Raw genomic sequence first — 19,371 nt, 5'->3', positions numbered from 1 at the left:
GCTGTCATGTGCCTTTTACTGAGGAATGGCTTCCGACTGGCCACTCTACCATAAAGGCCTGATTGGTGGAGTGCTGCAGAGATGGTTGTCCTTCTGAAAGATTCTTCCATCTCCACAGAGGAACCATGGAGCTTTGTCAGAGTGACCATCTGGTCCTTGGTCACCTCCCTGACCAATTCCCTTCTCCCCTGATTGCTCAGTTTGACCGGGTGGCCAGCTCTACTAAGAGTCTTGGTCCAAATGTCTTCTATTTAAGAATGATGGAGGCCACTGTGTTCTTGGGGACCGTCAATGCTGCAGCCATTTTTTGGTACCCTTCCCCAGATCTGTGCCTCGATACAATCCTGTCTCAGAGCTCTATGGACAATTCCTTCAAGCTCACAGCTTGGGTTTTGCTCTGACATGCACTGTCAACTGTGGGACCTTATATAGATATGTGTGTGCATTTCCAAATCATGTCCAATCAATTGAATTTACCACAGGTGGACTCCAATCAAGTTGTAGAAACATCTCAAGGATGATCAATGGAAACAGGATGCACCTGAGCTCAATCTCGAGTCTCATAGCAAAGGGTCTGAATACTTATGTGAAGAAGGTATCGGTTTTACATTTTTTACGCATTTGCAAAAATTTCAAAAAAACGTTTTGCTTTGTGATTATGGGGTATTGTGTGTAGATTGATGAGGAAAAAATATTGAATCTATTTTAGAATAAGGCTGTAACGTAACTCTAATATTCACTGTATATTAGAATTTTTACACTTCATATCCAAGTCATCCTAAAGTATGTAAAAATTGATTGTGTAACTCAATGTTATACATTGCCTTCAGAAAGTATTCATAACCCTTGACTTAATTCAATTTTTTATACATTACAGCTTGAATTCAAAATGGATTAAATAGATTTTATTTCTCACCCATCTACACATAATACTCCATAATGACAAAGTGAAAGTGTTTTTAGAAATGTTTACAAATGTATTGAAAATGAAATACAGAAATATATACAGTACCAGTCAAAACTTTGGGCACACCTACTCATTCAAGGGTTTTTCAAAATGTTTACTATTTTTTACATTGTAGAATAGTAGTGAAGACATCAACACTATAAAATAACACATATGGGATCATGTAGTAACCAAAAAAGTGTTAAACAAATCAAAATATATTTTATACTTGAGATTCTTCAAAGTAACCACCCTTTGCCTTGACAGCTTTGCACACTCTTGGCATTCTCTAAACCAGCTTTATATAGTGGTCAGAGCCTGGTAATGTCAAAATCAAATGAACTGAAATCACATTTTATTGGTCACACACATTTAAGCAGATGTTATTGCTGGTGCAGCGAAATGCTTGTTTTCCTAACTCCAACAATGCAGTAGTATCTAACAATTCACAACAACAACACACACAAACCTAAAAGTAAAAATGAAATTAAGAAATATATAAATATTAGGACAAGCAATGTCTGAGTGGCATTGACTAAATTACAGTAGAGTACAGTATATACATATGAAATGAGTAAAACACTATGTAAACATTATTAAAGTGATTAGTATTCCATTTAAAGTGACCAGTCATTCCATGTCTATGTACATAGTGCAGCAGCCTCTAAGGTGCAGTGTTGAGTAATCGGTTGTAGCTGGCTAGTGATGGCCATTTAACAGTTGGATGGCCTTGAGATAGAAGCTGTTTTTCAGTCTCTCGGTCCCAGCTTTTATGCACCTGTACTGACCTCGCCTTCTGGATGATAGCGGGGTGAACAGGCCGTGGATCGGGTGGTTGATGTCCTTGATGATCTTTTTGGCCTTCCTGTGACATCAGGTGCTGTAGGTGTCCTGGAGGGCAGTCAGTGTGCTCCCGGTGATGCGTTGGGCACACCGCACCAACCTCTGGGAGAGCCAAGCCAAATTCTTTCAGCTTCCTAAGGTTGAAGAGGCGCTGTCACACCTTCCTCAATACACTGTGTGGGTGGACCATTTCAGATTGTCAGTGATGTGTACGCCGAGGAACGAGAGCCCACAGTACTTGGGAGCGGACCGTGTCAGTGGCACTGTGTTATCCTCAAAGCGGGCGAAGAACGTGTTTAGCTTGTCCGGGTGCAAGACGTTCATGTCCGCGACGTGGCTGGGTTTCCCTTTGTAATACATGATTGTCTGTAGACGCTGCCACATACGTCTCGTGTCTGAGTCGGTGAATTGCGACTCCACTTTGATCTCTGTACTGATGTTTTGCCTGTTTGATTGCCTTACGGAGGGATAAATTACATGGTTTGTATTCAACCATATCTATCAGTCACCTTGCCGTGGTTAAATGCTGTGCATTGCGCTTTCAGTTTTGCACGAATGCTGCCATCTAATAGTCACAGTGGGAACAACATCCCCTATACACTTCCTGATGAACTCAGTCACCGTGTCCGTGTATACATCAATGTTATTCTCAGAGGCTACCCGGAACATATCCCAATTCGCGTGATCAAAAGAATCTTGAAGCATGGATTCTGATTGGTCAGACCAGCGTTGAATAGACCTTAGCACAGGTACTTCCTGTTTCAGTTTCTGCCTATTGGATGGGAGGAGCAGAATGGAGTCATGATCTGATTTGCCGAAGGGAGGGCGGGGAGGGCCTTGTAGGCATCCAAGAAGGGAGAGTAACAATGGTCAAGAGCTTTTGTAGCACGAGTACTACAGGCAATGTGTTGATAAAACTTCGGTAGCATTTTCCTCAAATTTGCTTTGCTAAAATCCCCAGCTACAATTCTCTTTGGAGGTAATAAGGTTGACATTTGATTGTGAGATATTTTATGTCGGGTGAACAAAAGGACTTAAGTTCCTCTACGTTATTACAATCACACCATGTGTAGTTAATCATGAAACATACACCACCGCATTTCTTCTTCCTGGATAGTTTTTTTATTCCTGTCTGTGCAATGTACTGAGAACACAGCTGGCTGTATGGATGAGAACAGTATATCTGGAGAGATTCAGTGAAAAAGACTATGTTACAGTCCCTGATGTCTCTCTGAAAGGAGATCCTCACAATGAGCTCGTCTGGGTGGTGTACACGCCTCCTGAGTACGACTAGAAGTCCACTCCGAATATCTCTTCTCTGCCGGTGGTGTCTTGGAGCAGCCTCTGGGATAAGTTCAATTGCACTGGGGGCTACGAACAAAATAAATAACTTCGGGAAAGTCGTATTTCTGGTCATAAATGCTGGTGAGTTACTGCCGCTCTGATATCCAAAAGTTATTTCCGGCTGTATGTAATAACACAAAAAAACGTTCTGGGCTAACAATGTAAGAAATAACACACAAATAAACTAAATACTGCAAAGTTGCTTAGGAGCTAGAAGCAGAGCTGGCATATCCATCGGCACCATCTTCGAGGAAATAGGATGGGACATGAACCTAACAATTACTAATTCAATAATTCAAATAAAACATTTTCTGAACAGGAAAAGAAAATCATCACCAAATTAACTGAGAATGCAATACATAGGATGAAGAAACAATAAGCTCCATACTACTTATCAGATATTAAGAACTGATACTGTATACTTGTTGTTGGGGTGGGATTGGCGTGGGGTGTGGTGTGGTCCCGTGGATGGCTTTTTACCATTTATTTGGATTAGTCATCTCTAACTCATTGTTACCTACAAGTTCGGTCCAAATCAGATGTTAGGTACTATATTTATTGAATATTATAGGAATCTTATACATTAAAAATAGGCCATTTGGGTGCAATAAATTAGCTTAATTTCTCAGGAAACAAATTATATTTCAACAAAATAATGTTGCAGGAATGTTAATCTTATCCGTTTCTAACAGAAACGATTTCAAATCAATCTGAGATGATGGGTGTCAAAATCCTATTTCTTGTGCTTTTTGAGGTCGAATTACCTTTTTGTAAAACAAGTGTTTGATAGACTGAAGTCATGTTCTGGTCTTTGAAGTGCTTTTTCAAGCAGAAATTAAATGTCATAAGGTAGTTAACATGCTCAACTCAGACAAAAAGTATATATCTTCATGATGTGCCAAATCTACACTTAAATATAGCTGATAGACTAGGATTTTAGGACAAAAACAAGGTGAAAACAGATCATTCCTTGCTTCACATAAGGGCGAAGCCTAACAGCCTTTTGAAACACAAACATGAGGCGAGCCTGCTATCCATCCAGACAAAGACAACTAATCCAAACTAAACTGTGGGGAAAGTGATTCATGATTCATATAAAGACATATTTTAGTGTGAAGGAATCCGAAAGGCTCTGTTTTTGCATTCAGAGTTTGAAGGAAAGAGAAATAGAGCATGGAACACCAGGAGAGCAGTGTATTTCCAAGAGACAGTGAGGGAGAGGGCTAGGTGGAGGAGAGAAGGGCGTGTCTGTATCCCAGAAGCCTGGAGAACAGTCTGTTTTCTTTATGAAGCATCAGCAACACCTGCAGTCCCACCACCACCAGACTGTCTGCCTGTCTGCGCAGTCAGCAGACTTAAGTCTGTCTGTGGCTGCCTGACAGGGTGGTCTCTCTCTACAGAAGACAGACACTTCCATCTAACTGCTTCGTGAGTGGAGGCGTAATGCTTTTACCAGCCGTGCTCTTCATTTATCCTCTGATGAGAGAGGCGAACCACCTGATACGGATGATGCTCAGAGGCATACTGAGCCCCTTGAGGAGCAATTGCTTCAGGTGATTTATATTTTAAGCAACTGCTCTTTGCTTCATATGGATAGCATTTCTGTATACGAGAACTACTGTTCTCAGGTTGCATGTAATATGTACAGTACCAGTCAAATGTTTGGACACACCTACTCATTCAAAGGTTTGTCTTTATTTTGACTATTTTCTACATTGTAGAATAATAGTGAAGACATCAAAACTATGAAATAACACATGGGATTATGTAGTAAGTAAAAAGTGTTAAACAAATAAAAAAATATTTTTTAGATTCTTCAAAGTAGCCACCCTTTGCCTTGATGACAGCTTTGCACACTCTTGGCATTCTCTCAACCAGCCTTACCTGGAATGCTTTTCCAACAGTCTTGAAGGAGTTCCCACATATGCTGAGCACTTGTTGGCTGCTTCTCCTTCACTCCACGGTCCAACGCATCCCAAACCATCTCAATTGGGTTGAGGTCAGGTGATTGCGGAGGCCAGGTCATCTGATGCAGCACTCCATCACTCTCCTTCTTGTTCAAATAGCCCTAACACAGCCTGGAGGTGTGTTGGGTCATTGTCCTGTTGAAAAACAAATGATAGTGGGACTAAGAGCAAACCAGATGGGATGGCGTATTGCTGCAGAATGCTGTGGTAACAATGCTGGTTAAGTGTGCCTTGAATTATAAATAATTCACTGACAGTGTCAACAGCAAAGCACCCACACACCATCACACCTCCTCCTCCATGCGTCATGGTGTGAACCACACATGCGGAGATCATCCGTTCACCTACTCCGCGTCTCACTAAGACACGGCGGTTGGAACCAAAAATCTCAAATTTGGACTCATCAGACCAAAGTACAGATTTCCACAGTCTAATATCGTGCATCTTGTCCCAAGCAAATCTCTTCTTCTTATTGGTGTCCTTTAGTAGTGGTTTCTTTGCAGCAATTTGACCATGAAGGCCTGATTCATGCAGTCTACTCTGAACAGTTGATGTTGAAATGTGTCTGTTACTTGAACTCTGATGCATTTATTTGGGCTGCAATTTCTGAGGCTGATAACTCTAATGAACTTATCCTCTGCAGCAGAGGTAACTCTGGTTCTTCCTTTCCTGTGGCGGTCCTCATGAGAGCCAGTTTCAAGATGGTTTTTGATGGTTTTTGCGACGGCACTTGAAGAAACTTTCAAAGCGCTTGAATTTTTCCGTATTGACCTTCATGTCTTAAAGTAATGATAGACTGTCATTTCTCTTTGCTTATTTAAGCTGTTCTTGCCATAATATGGACTTGGTCTTTTACCCGATAGGTCTATCTTCTGTATACCAAGGTATTATCACAACACAACTGATTGGCTCAAACGCATTAAGGAAAGAAATTCCACAAATTAACTTTTAACAAGGCACACCTATTAATTGAAATGCATTCCAGGTGACTACTTTGAAGAATCTCAAATCTCAAATATATTTTCATGTTTAACAAATTTTTGGTTACTACATGATTCCATGTGTTATTTCATAGTTTTGATGTTTTCACAATTATATATATTTTTTGAAAACAGTAAAAATGAAGAAAAACCCTGGAAATGAGTAGGTGTGTCCAACCTTTTCACAGGTACTGTAGGTGTCATAACCAGCCATAAAATAATGCAATAGATGTCACAACAGGTCTAAATATGTGTCATGACAGTGTTATGACCATATTATAAACAGGTTATAAGGTATGTCAGCTGTTATGACATATGACGCTGGGTGTCAAGTAAAGTAAAGTGTACCAGAAAAAGTAGACAGCCAGGTTAATTTTTTGCAATAGCTCCATTTTGCTGGCCTCTGGTACATTCTAAATGCCATGATTCTATCCAAAATACACAGTGAAATTATTGAATACTTTATCGACTTTAACACCCAGATTGGAAAAATGTGTTATATTGTGTAGAAAGTCATGACTTTACAATTTATACTGAACAAAAACATAAACGTAAAATGTTGGTCACGTGTTTAATTAGCTGAAATAACAGATCTCAGACATTTTCCATACGCAGAAAAAGCTTATTTCTCTCAAATTTTGTGCACAAATTTGTTTACATCCCTTTTAGTGAGCATTTCTCCTTTGCCAAGAAAATCCATCCACCTGACAGGTGTGGCATATCAAGAAGCTGATTAAACAGCATGATCATTACACAGGTTCACCTTGTGCTGGGGACAATAAAAGGTTCAGTTTTGTCAAACAACACAATGCCACAGATGTTTCATGTTTGAAGGGAGTGTGCAATTAGCATGCTGACTGCAGAAATGCCCACTAAAGCTGTTTAATTTTTATTTCTCTACCAACGTCGTTCTAGAGAATTTGTCAGTATGTCCAACCGGCCTCACAACCGGACCACGTGTAACCACGCCAGCCCAGGACCTCCACATCTGGCTTCTTCATCTGCGGGATCGTCTGAGACCAGCCACGCGGACAGCTGATGTAACTGAGGAGTATTTCTGTCTGTAATAAAGCCCTTTTGTGGGGGAAAACTCACTCTGATTGGCTGGGCCTGGCTCCCAAGTAGGTGGGCCTATGCCCTACCAGGCCCACCTATGGGTGCACCCCTGCCCGGTCATGTGAAATCCATAGATTAGGGACTAGTTTATTTATTTCAATTGATTGATGTATGTATTTTATTAAAACAGAAATGTTTAATTTATTTTATTAAAGCAGAAAAATTAAGTAAATAGCCCACATTTTCGAATGTTTCTGTTTTTCACAGTTATTTCAGGTTTCCACTCTCAAAATTACACAAAAACAACATTAGATGTTCTAAGTGCACAACAATGTTTAAACCACATCAAGACATCACCTTTGAGGTCTGGGAAAAAGCTGAGAATGTACTTTGTTTTTTACCCTTTAATTCAATTGAGCACGAAGCAAGAGGCTGTGTTTAGCAGTGTTATTGTAGCACACATGAGTTTGCAAACCAAATACCCACTGGATTGATAATAATAATCATGATATCATTCTGCCAGTTAAGCATAGAATACTTTCTATCTATCTACCAGAGACTGTTTTCATTAGCTAACGGCTACACAAATTGGTAGACACCGCACACAGACAGACAGACAAGGGGCATTCTCGTTGCCTCTTCAGAAAGTTGTAGGAAACACAAATCACTGATGCTTTCTGTTCATGTCTTATGGTAAACCTTAGAAAATTAATACTTTTTCAATACATTTAGTTGATTTAGTTGGACATGATTTGGAAATGCACACACCTGTCTATATAAGGTCCCAACCATGAGGTCGAAGGAATTGTCCGTAGAACTCCGAGACAGGATTGTGACGAGGCACAGATCTGGGGATGGGTACCAAAATATTTCTGCAGCATTGAAGGTCCCCAAGAACACAGTGGCCTGCATCATTATTAAATGGAAGACGTATGGAACCACCAAGACACTATCTAAAACTGGCCGCCCGGCCAAACTGAGCAATCGGGGGAATGGGGCCTTGGTCAGGTAGGTGACCAAGAACCCGATGGTCACTCTGACAGAGCTCCAGAGTTCCTCTGTGGAGATGGGAGAACCTTCCAGAATGACAACCATCTTTGCAGCACTCCACCAATCAGGCCTTTATGGTAGAGTGGCCAGATGGAAGCCACTCCTCAGTAAAAAGGCACATGACAGCCTGCTTGGAGTTTGCCAAAAGGCAGCTAAAGACTCAGACCATGAGAAACAAGATTATCTGGTCTGATGAAACCAAGACTGAACTCTTTGGCCTGAATGCAAAACGTCACATCTAGAGGAAACCTGGGACCATCCCTACGATTAAGCATGGTGGTGGCAGCATCATTCTGTGGGGATGTTTTTCAGCGGCAAGGACTGAGAGATCCTTGATGAAAACCTGCTCCAGAGCGCTGAGGACCTCAGACTGGGGCGAAGGTTCACCTTCCAACAGGACAAGAACCCTAAGCACACAGCCAAGACAATGCAGGAGTGGCTTCGGCACAAGTCACTGAATGTGGCCCAGCCCGAGCCCGGACTTGAACCTGATTGAAAATCTCTGGAGAGACCTCAAAACAGCTGTGCAGCAACGTTCCCCATCCAAACTGACAGAGCTTGAAAGGATTTACAGAGAAGAAATGGGAGAAACTACCCAAATACAGGTGTGCCACGCTTGTAGCATCATACCCAAGAAGACTCAAGGCTGTAATCACTGCCAAAGGGGCTTCAACAAAGTACTGAATAAAGAGTCTGAACATTATTGGAAATGTGATAGTTCAGTTTTTTATTTATTTTATAACTGTCATTATGGGGTATTGTGTGTAAACTGATGAGGGAAAAAAAACTATTTACAACATTTTTGAACACAGCTGTCATGTAACAAAATGTGAAAAAAGTCAAGGGGTCTGCATACTTTTTGAGTGCACTGTATGCATGTATACTGATATATAAACTCAGCAAAAAAAGAAACGGCGATTTTTCAGGACCCCTTATTCAAAGATAATTCTTAAAAACCCAAATAACTTCACAGATCTTCACTGTAATGTGTTTAAACACCATTTCCCATGCTTGTTCAATGAACCATAAACAATTAATGAAAAACACCAAAAGAAAGATGACAAGGGTCCCTGCTCATCTGCGTGAATGCGCCTTAGGCATGCTGCAAGGAGGCATGAGGACTGCAGATGTGGCCAGGGCAATAAATTGCAATGTCCGTACTGTAAGAAGCCTAAAACAGCATTACAGGGAGACAGGACGGACAGCTGATCGTCCTTGCAGTGGCAGACCACGTGTAACAACACCTGCACAGGATCGGTACATCCGAACACCACACCTGCGGGACAGGTACAGGATGGCAACAACAACTGCCCGAGTTACACCAGGAATGCACAATCCCTCCATCAGTGCTCAGACTGTCCGCAATAGGCTGAGAGTGGCTGGACTGAGGGCTTGTAGGCCTGTTGTAAGGCAGGTCCTCACCAGACATCACCTGCAACAACGTTGCCTATGGACACAAACCCACCGTTGCTGGACCAGACAGGACTGGCAAAAAGTGCTCTTCACTGACGAGTTGCGGTTGTGTCTCACCAGGGGTGATGGTTGGATTTGCGTTTATCGTCGAAGGAATGAGCGTTACACCGAGGCCTGTACTCTGGAGCGGGATCGATTTGGAGGTGGAGGGTCCGTCATGGTCTGGGGCGGTGTGTCACAGCATCATCAGACTGAGCTTGCTGTCATTGCAGGCAATCTCAACGCTGTGCGTTACAGGGAAGACATCCTCCTCCCTCATGTGGTACCCTTCCTGCAGGCTCATCCTGACATGACCCTCCAGCAGGACAATGCCACCAGCCATACTGCTCATTCTTTGCGTGATTTCCTGCAAGACAGGAATGTCAGTGTTCTGCCATGGCCGGCCAAGAGCCCGGATCTCAATCCCATTGAGCACGTCTGGGACCTGTTAGATCAGAGGGTGAGGGCTAGGGCCATTCCCCCCAGAAATGTCCGGGACCTTGCAGGTGCCTTGGTGGAAGAGTGGGGTAACATCTCACAGCAAGAACTGGCAAATCTGGTGCAGTCCATGAGGAGGAGATGCACTGCAGTACTTAATGCAGCTGGTCGCCACACCAGATACTGACTGTTACTTTTGATTTTGACCCCCCCCCTTTGTTCAGGGACACATTATTCCATTTCTGTTAGTCATATGTCTGTGGAACTTGTTCAGTTTATGTCTCAGTCATTGAGTCTTATGTTCACACAAATATTTACACGTTAAGTTTGCTGAAATTAAACGCATTTGACAGTGAGAGGACGTTTCTTTTTTTTGCTGAGTTTATACATATGCACACAGTACCAGTCAAAAGGATGGACACACCTACTCATTCAAGGGTTTTTCTATATTTTGACTATTTTCTACATTGTAGAATAATAGTCAAGACATCAAAACTATGAAATAATACATATGGAACATTGTAGTAACCAAAAAAGTGTTAAACAAATCAAAATATATTTTATATTTGAGATTCTTCAAAGTATCCACCCTTTGCCTTGATGACAGCTTGGCACACTCTTGGCATTCTCTCAACAAGCTTCATGAGGTAGTCACCTTTTGACTGGTACTGTATATGAAGGCTGTTGTTACAGATATTGCCATAGCACAAGCAAGACGCAGTCTACACATTGCATTGGGGCAAAACTCCGCCTTCTGTGTAATGTAATCTTTATAGTTATGCTGGCATATAGTCAGAGTTGCTGAAAAAATAACTACAATAGCTAATGTTTGCACTTTAAATCACTATTGACTGCCTGTCTGCGTCTTGCTTGTTGACATGCTGTGTACATATAACTTGCCTAAATAGCTGCATGAAGGCTAACTCCCCTCCTGAAAAAAAGAACATGAAATCGCTAGACTGCCTGTTGTGTCGTGCTGATGTCTGCTTTGATTACTGCTACAACAGACAAAGAACTAAGTTTGTTCGAAGAAGCAGCAACGTAGTCACAGAGAGAATGAGCACTGAGCAGTAGCTGAAAGGACTCTGATGGGGAAGCGCGCAGCGGATCCCAAACATGCGCAGAAAACTTCCAGGTTTCAGAAAATCCGGAATCACAGCCAGTCCGTAGAAAAAAAGATGTTACTTTTTAATTCATTAAGATTAAGAACATTCAAACTGAACGGGAAATTGGAGCTTTGATATGATGAAATCAAAGGGCTTTTGAGTGTAGAACTTAAAGACAGCGGTTGTTGTCATCCTCCAGGCTATTTCGAGACATTTATTGCAGTTATTATAAGTAATGCTTTTATAATGATAGGTTATATTAACCTCTGCTCTGTTACAGACTCGGTTAGCCTTTTTTCAGGGATATCTTTGAATTGTGCTCTCTTTCTGTGCTTTAAACTTAAAAGGAGTTGTGTGGGGGGTTTGTGCTGGGTTGTGTTGAGCTGGGCTGTGGGGCTGAATGTGTGGGAAGTACAAGGGTCTAGCTTGTAATTTGGGATTTCTGGGAGCCGCTCCATAAGCCAGTGCTTTCCAGGTTACGGCAGGCTAATCAGGTCCAGTTGCACTCTGATAACTGGGCCGGGCTGAGAACTTGGAACATGGATGGGGAGGGATGGAAGGGGGTTGGTTGGGAGGGGGGTAATGTTGCAGTATTTGGTGCAGGGGGCCGTGGTGTAGCAACACCCTGTTGTTCAGTCAATTAGGCTGAGCAGGCCCTGGACATTTTAGGGGCGCCTCTGGCAGTGTCATTGATGGAGAGGTTAGAGAACAGGCCAGGACCACCCGGAATTCAACAGCCCCCAGACCCCTCCTCCCCCACACCACCCCCCAATCCCAAAAACACACACTGACTAAATCACAGGAGCACCCCCCCCCCCCCCCCCCCAGCTCCATCTAGAGAGTATGGACAAGGGGATTAGGAATATACAAAAAGTAAAAGCTCAATTATACACAGAGGGTTCAGTTTTAATGCGATCTAAGAAAGCGTAGAATAAAACGCATCACAGTCACATAAACACTGACCCACACAAGTTCACACATGCTACTTTGGCTAGTAACATGTGTTATTTCCTGCTTCTTAGGGTTGCAAAACTCAGGTACCTTTCCCCAAATTCCCAAATTTTTCAGAAATCCCAGATTTCCTACGTATTCTCTACGTCCTTATTCCAGGAATCTTACAAACAGTATTTCTGGAAAACCTAGGAATTTTGGGTTACTGGAATTTTGCAACCCTACTGTTGCTGGATAAAGTGGAGGTGAGTGGGACTTGAGTGTGTGATGGCAAGGTGAGGTGAGGCAGTAATATGCAGTAGTATGCTCACCCTCTGGCTCTATGCGCTGGGCACTCCCTACCAGGCAATATTTGATGTCTGCACCTCGGCCGATCACAGCATTACTGCAGATCACACTGCCCTGGATGTTACACCTGTAGAACAAACACACAGCACCATCAACCAGACGTCCCCTTGAGAACTAGTACACTATCACTCTGTGCAGATTGTGGGTACCTGCGAAGACATCGCAGAGGAGTTGATTTCTGGCCATTGGACACTTGCTCTCTGACCTAATGCAAAGTTAAAATCCTGTGTACTATATTTGAACATTTACTCGACCAGGCTTCATTTTCAAGGAGGACATTTTCTGGATGCAATATTTGAGAAGATGCTTTCAACTGCACAGGCTTTCATTCATTCACGCACGCGCACACACACTTTTTCATGGGATCACTTTGGCACCATAAAACTTTATAACTTTATGTGCACAGTTTGATGTTTACTTAACATGCCTGGGCCAGGCCAGCTTTTTTTTTCTTGGAGCATGAAGAGCATATTTACAATGAAATTTCTCTTTCATGTCTTCAGCTAATTGCACAGCAGAGGGAGGGCCTTGTCCTTTCCTGCCTCTAACCCCTCCCTTAAAGGAAACATGACCCCTCAGAGTTTTCAGCTGTCCTGTTTTATTTTCCTCAAGAAACTAGATTAGCATACATATTAAAGAAAAACACCAGCCTCTACCTTGTGTGTGTGCAAATGATACACTATCATCAACATTTAGAATATTAGGTATTCGATATCGTCAGGTTTATTTTTTATATTGTTGAGGGCCGGTGGTGACAAAACATAGACAGGTGTTCATCAAGGCTGAGACCAAGCACACGCCCCATGTCAAAATAAAACCCTCATTCTGGATCCTATGTTATAATTATTATGGGTACTGAGCTCAGTCTAAATAGTGGATTTCAGACATTAGGCTTATGTGATGTCTAGGTAGGCAGTATACTCATTCATTTGAGTGGGGTAGCAATTCTCTATGGTAAGTAGACCGTGATCTTTCAAATTCCTCATTAACTGTTAATATCATGTTTTAAACATCTAATTGTTCCTTCATTACCTTGATTGTGTCTATTCGACATTTAAACTGAGATGTTAAAATGTTTAACTAAAGTTTGGTATGATTTTATTTGATCAATAATAGAGAAAATCCGGAATTAATCAATGAATCTCAATTCAGGATATAATCTCATCTTCCCCCGTGTAACTGTCATAGTGAAACTCCAGACCCTGGGTGGCAGGCAAAGGCATGCTAACAATCAGAATATCAACAGATGGAAAGTCTGTGAGGTGGTGGTGCTGTGTTGGGTTAGTTTAGGATAGCTGGGGAACCGACAACCCTGCCCGGGGATGGTTGATGCTCTGCACCACCTGGGTTGGCAGTCCGGACTAAGGCCACCATAAAGTCTCCTCTGGAGGATAGAAACAGAGTGAGCTCTGTGGGGCGGGCTGGGGAGCAACATGCATGTCTCTCCCTCCTAGAGAGACTGACGAGCTTGGCCCTGCAGCCACTAACACAGGCAGGTTTGTATTGGCTGCTGCTGCACTGGGGCTGTTCAGGTGGTGGTGGTAGGGTTGGAGGGAGGGAGAGGAAGGGGGGGTAGCAGGGAGGGAGGGAACCGGCTGGGGGGTTGATGGCAATGGGAGATTACAAGGATTGGAGTTTTAAACAGAGAGACCACCAAAGAAGCCCAACTGAAACACCACTAATTACTGACACTGTGCTCCTCCTCGCTGTGACCCCCCACCCCCACACCTCAACCACCCACATCCTCCGCCTGCCTCCCTGCGACCTCGACCGCAGCCCCCCCAAATAGCCTCTGCTTTGTAAACAAGCACTCCTACATGCAAACAAAGGGACCAAAAAATGCAAGTGCCTTCTTTAACATGCCAGGGATTTGCTAATCCCCTCTTACATCTTTTTTTATGTTGCGAAATAATTGCCATTTCTTTATTTTCCTATTTTCTCTCTTTCTCGCTCTCTTTCTTTCTTTCTTTCTTTCTTTCTTTCTTTCTCTTTATGCGTGCACTAACTCGGACATGAGGGTACCCCCGCTGGCTCAGGCCTCCCTGTCTTTAAGAGGGACTGTGCTAAAGCCCAACTCTGCCAGATAAAGCTCTTCCCCAGGATTTGAGGATGTCTGATTTTAAAATAACAGGCTCCTTTTCTACTTCTCAGTGGCCTCTCTCCTGTGATTCATGTCATGCTTGCAGTTTTCAAATCACCAGCCAGGACATCCTTTCAAACAGCCAGCACGAGTGAAAATACTTTAATTAAAAATGTCTCCCAATGCTAGACTGAAAAAAATTAACTATTCATAGTAGGTTTACATAGTCAGCAATCCACCCACAATAAATAGTTGAATATGACACTTTAAAAAAGGTAGACAACAGGTAAAAGTAAAAAAAAAGAAAAAAAAGAAATTCCACTTGTGATTTTATGAAGGAAGTTGTTGTTGTTGCTGAGAATCTAGCTACAGCATAGTTTAACCATGTATATTCATCACCTATGTGTTTATGTATGCCATTGTAAGCGTGCTCTGGTTCACTGCCCACCAATGGACATTGTCAACATAGTGTTCTCTGTTTCCCCCACATATCACATAAAACAAGCCTCAGGCAGTCAGTCCCCTCCTCGCACTGCAGCCCACCCAAACACAAACACAGTTGTTTTACTATCCTTGTGGGAACCAAACAACTGATTCCCATTCCAAATCCTATTTACCCTAACCCTAATATTTAACCTAACCCCAAACCCTAACTCCTAATTCTAATCCTAAACGTAAAAAAGCATTTTGCTTGTGGGGACCAGTGAAATGTTCCTTGTTTTACTATCCTTGTGAGGACTTCTGGTCCCCACAAAGATAGTAAAACCAAAACACACATATACTCCGGAGTCATCCATACACACTGGCCTCTAAAACCTGATGGTTCCCCTTTGTGGTTTAAAACTATACTGGGCATAATTGGAGAAGGGAGTTTACTACCCAGTCTTTTCCAAATGGAAATAACAGTGTTGCTTACACTGCTTTCTCTCTACCATAAAGTGTCATCTATGACTACCTGGTAAAATGTCCTGGGATCACAGCTTCTAAAGTCTAAGGACACAGTGGTAGAAATGGTCCAAATCTGTATACAGTAGACTCTACTCACCCCTCCTCAATGGTAACTCCGTGCATGATGATGGAGTTGGTTACTTTGACCTTCTCCCTGACGGTGGTGGACGCGCCGATCGTTGACCTTTTGATGGATGCCTTGTCTGAGATTTGACAGGATGCTCCTATTATGCTGTCAGCACCAATCTGGCAGACAATAACCAGACGTGGTAGAACGTTGTCAGGAAAAAGAGATCATAGGCTGAAAAGACCACACCAGAATGTACACTTCAATCTGTTCCCTTCCTACAGTTTACTATATCAGTGAATCAAATTTCCAGTGTAAAAATCAAACTCTTATATATATATATATATATATACACACATATATACACACGCACGCACACAGAGCAAATAAAGAATTGTCCCTTTTCAGGATCCTGCCTTTCAAAGATAATTCGTAAAAATCCAAATAACTTCACAGATCTTCATTGTAAAGGGTTTAAACGCTGTTTCCCATGCTTGCTCAATGAACCATAAACGATTAATGAACATGCACCTGTGGAACGGTCGTTAAGACACTAACAGCTTACAGACGGTAGGCAATTAAGGTCACAATTATGAAAACTTAGGACACTAAAGAGGCCTTTCTACTGACTCTGAAAAACACCAAAAGAAAGATGCCCAGGGTCCCTGCTCATCTGCGTGAATGTGCCTTAGGCATGCTGCAAGGAGGCATGCCAGGACTGCATGCCAGGACTGCAGATGTGGCCAGGGCAATGAATTGCAATGTCCGTACTGTGAGACGCCTAGGACAGTGCTACAGGGAGACATGACGGACAGCTGATCGTCCTCACAGTGGCAGACCATGTGTAACAACACCTGCACAGGATCGGTACATCCGAACATCACACCTGCGGGACAGGTACAGGATGGCAACAACAACTGTTACACCAGGAACGCACAATCCCTCCATCAGTGCTCAGACTGTCCGCAATAGGCTGAGAGTGGCTGGACTGAGGGCTTGTAGGCCTGTTGTAAGGCAGTTCCTCACCAGACATCACCGGCAACAACGTCATCTATGGGCACAAACCCACCGTCGCTGGACCAGACAGGACTGGCAAAAAGTGCTCTTCACTGACGAGTTGCGGTTGTGTCTCACCAGGGGTGATGGTTGGATTTGCGTTTATCGTCGAAGGAATGAGCGTTACACCGAGGCCTGTACTCTGGAGCGGGATCGATTTGGAGGTGGAGGGTCCGTCATGGTCTGGGGCGGTGTGTCACAGCATCATCAGACTGAGCTTGCTGTCATTGCAGGCAATCTCAACGCTGTGCGTTACAGGGAAGACATCCTCCTCCCTCATGTGGTACCCTTCCTGCAGGCTCATCCTGACATGACCCTCCAGCAGGACAATGCCACCAGCCATACTGCTCATTCTTTGCGTGATTTCCTGCAAGACAGGAATGTCAGTGTTCTGCCATGGCCAGCGAAGAGCCCGGATCTCAATCCCATTGAACACGTCTGGGACCTGTTGGATCGGAGGGTGAGGGCAGGGCCATTCCCCCCAGAAATGTCTGGGAACTTGCAGGTGCCTTGGTGGAAGAGTGGGCTAACATCTCACAGCAAGAACTGGCAAATCTGGTGCAGTCCATGAGGAGATGCACTGCAGTACTTAATGCAGCTGGTGGCCACACCAGATACTGACTGTTACTTTGATTTTGACCCCCCCCCCCCTCCTCAGGGACACATTATTCCATTTCGGTTAGTCACATGTCTGTGGAACTTGTTCAGTTTACGTCTCAGTTGTTGAATCTTGTTATGTTCACAGAAATATTTACACATTAAGTTTGCTTACACATTAAGTTTGCTGAAAATAAACGCAGTTGACAGTGACAGGACGTTTCTTTTTTTGCTAAGTTTATACTAATATAAATATATATTTATATATATATATATATATATATATATATATATATATATATATATATATATTTGTGAATGATAGGAAAGACAGAACAACAGTAGGATTATACTTTAGAATTCAAAAGTTTGACAGTTTGGAGAGCAGTTTGATCATAAAGATTGTGGAGAGGCAACCTACAGTTGTAAGATCTTAATTTGATCATCCTGTTGCAGAACCTTCCAGAAATGCAGGAACTTTTAATGTATTTGAGGTTTAAAAAGGCTTCTGAAGTTTGTAATTTACACTTTGAAATGGTAATTATAATCCACATAATAAATTCACATTTCCTTTTGCTGCAGGATTATAATTCCTGCTGTAGCAAACTGTCTCAAATTAAGATCCTACATCTGTAAGAGGTGTAGTGGCCAAAAGTCCCCAACTGTTGAACAGGGCAAGAGGAGCTGAGGGCCTCTGCTAGTGGCCTCCCCTGCCTCTTATGCTCCTTAATCCCCTATGACACACACCTAGAGCATCTTCCCTCATAGACAACTAATAAGAATAGCATGTGACTCACCAAAACACACTCACTCTAATGGCATCCTCACTCACAACGCTCATTCTACTACAACCTGCTAATGACTCAGACACAGACTCATGGATGCAGTCTGAAAATAAACATTGTGCCAGACGTCTAAGAGAACCACCCATCTAGCTACTAGGCTAGCTACTCACCAGACAGCGCACAGATATCGCTGCTGATGGATGGACTGCAGGCTCATCAAACAGCTTAGGGGCCTGGAACACAAGACAATATAGCATACATGTTCATTGAAGAGGATAAAACAATAATGCCAGTAATGTACAGGGAGCATGTTCCTCACCAGATAAAATGTCATATTAATCACATCTAAAAGTTGTAAGTTAGGGTTACTAACAGAGCCGGCTATTAGTTTGATGTGGCAGGTAAAGAAAGCAGTGTACGAGAAGAGCATGCTAGCCATGAAGCAGTCCGAAACAGATGAATACACGTTTAGTACATCTAGTTTCACTCTCTCACTTACCAGGCGATTGGCTTCGATGTAGGCCGCTAGCGTGTTGACGCGGTAACACATGCCCTCGTCCATGATGTGCACGTAACAGCGCAGGCGTCCTCCGTGGTAGGCCTCACTCATGTCCCCACGATGGTCATTCCAACAGGACCTCTCCCGGGTTAGCTGCAGCAGCACCTCATCCCTGGACAAGATCTGAATCTCTACACACACAGACAGCAGATACACACAGTTGAGTTTGTATGTGTGTGTGTGTGCATGAAGTGAGTTACAACCTAGCTATGGAAACTCTCTTAAAATGTTCAAGTATAGTTTCATTACCCAAGTTTGCATTGCCATCCTTTTTCTTAAGGTTCTGATCAGCTTCATCGTTGACATTCGGAGAGGTCATGGATTTAGAGAACTGTTTGCGGACGAGATACGGGATTAACTCTCCCCGAATCGAAGAGACAGACCTTGGAGAAAAACAAAATACAATACTTACTCAGTTGTTGAAATATGTACAATCATTGAAAGTAAAAAATACATTTGACTCTCATTTAGTCCAACATTTGACCCCCAACTCTTTTGAAAAGTAATAGCATAGAATCAGAATGAGTAAAACATTTGACCGTGGCAATTCTACTCATAATATTTCTATGTTGATTCAGATATTTCCTCATGGCCAATCAAAACGATAGAAGTAGGAAGTAGGGAGAGGGGGTGAGAAGGGGGGGAATGCCTTTGAGTGTACATGGCTAATGACCATGTACTGAACGCTTTCACAAGTTCTAGGCCCATCTCTGCTCATTGAGGGTTACCGCTAACCAGAAAAGAAAGAAACAAGCACGATCATTTCACAGTGTACACGTTCATGGCTTTCCTAACAGG

General features: G+C 42.8%; 1 protein-coding gene across 1 annotated transcript in view; it reads right to left on the bottom strand.

The window, feature by feature from the left end:
- LOC115157001 (translation initiation factor eIF-2B subunit gamma-like) overlaps positions 1-19,371 on the bottom strand; it is a 47,207-nt gene that overhangs the window by 2,109 nt on the left and 25,727 nt on the right. The window contains exons 7-11 of the mRNA XM_029704833.1: positions 18,823-18,956; positions 18,514-18,704; positions 18,185-18,247; positions 15,607-15,755; positions 12,445-12,548 (exon numbers count right to left, since the gene is read on the bottom strand). Of these exons, the coding sequence (XP_029560693.1) occupies positions 12,445-12,548; positions 15,607-15,755; positions 18,185-18,247; positions 18,514-18,704; positions 18,823-18,956 (641 nt within the window). The remainder of the gene's footprint in view (positions 1-12,444; positions 12,549-15,606; positions 15,756-18,184; positions 18,248-18,513; positions 18,705-18,822; positions 18,957-19,371) is intronic.

Source organism: Salmo trutta, chromosome 21, assembly GCF_901001165.1.
Source record: "Salmo trutta chromosome 21, fSalTru1.1, whole genome shotgun sequence".
NCBI lineage: Eukaryota > Metazoa > Chordata > Actinopteri > Salmoniformes > Salmonidae > Salmo > Salmo trutta.
The sequence above is the reverse complement of the archived record's forward strand: the minus strand, read 5'-3'. Positions and strand labels throughout refer to the sequence as shown.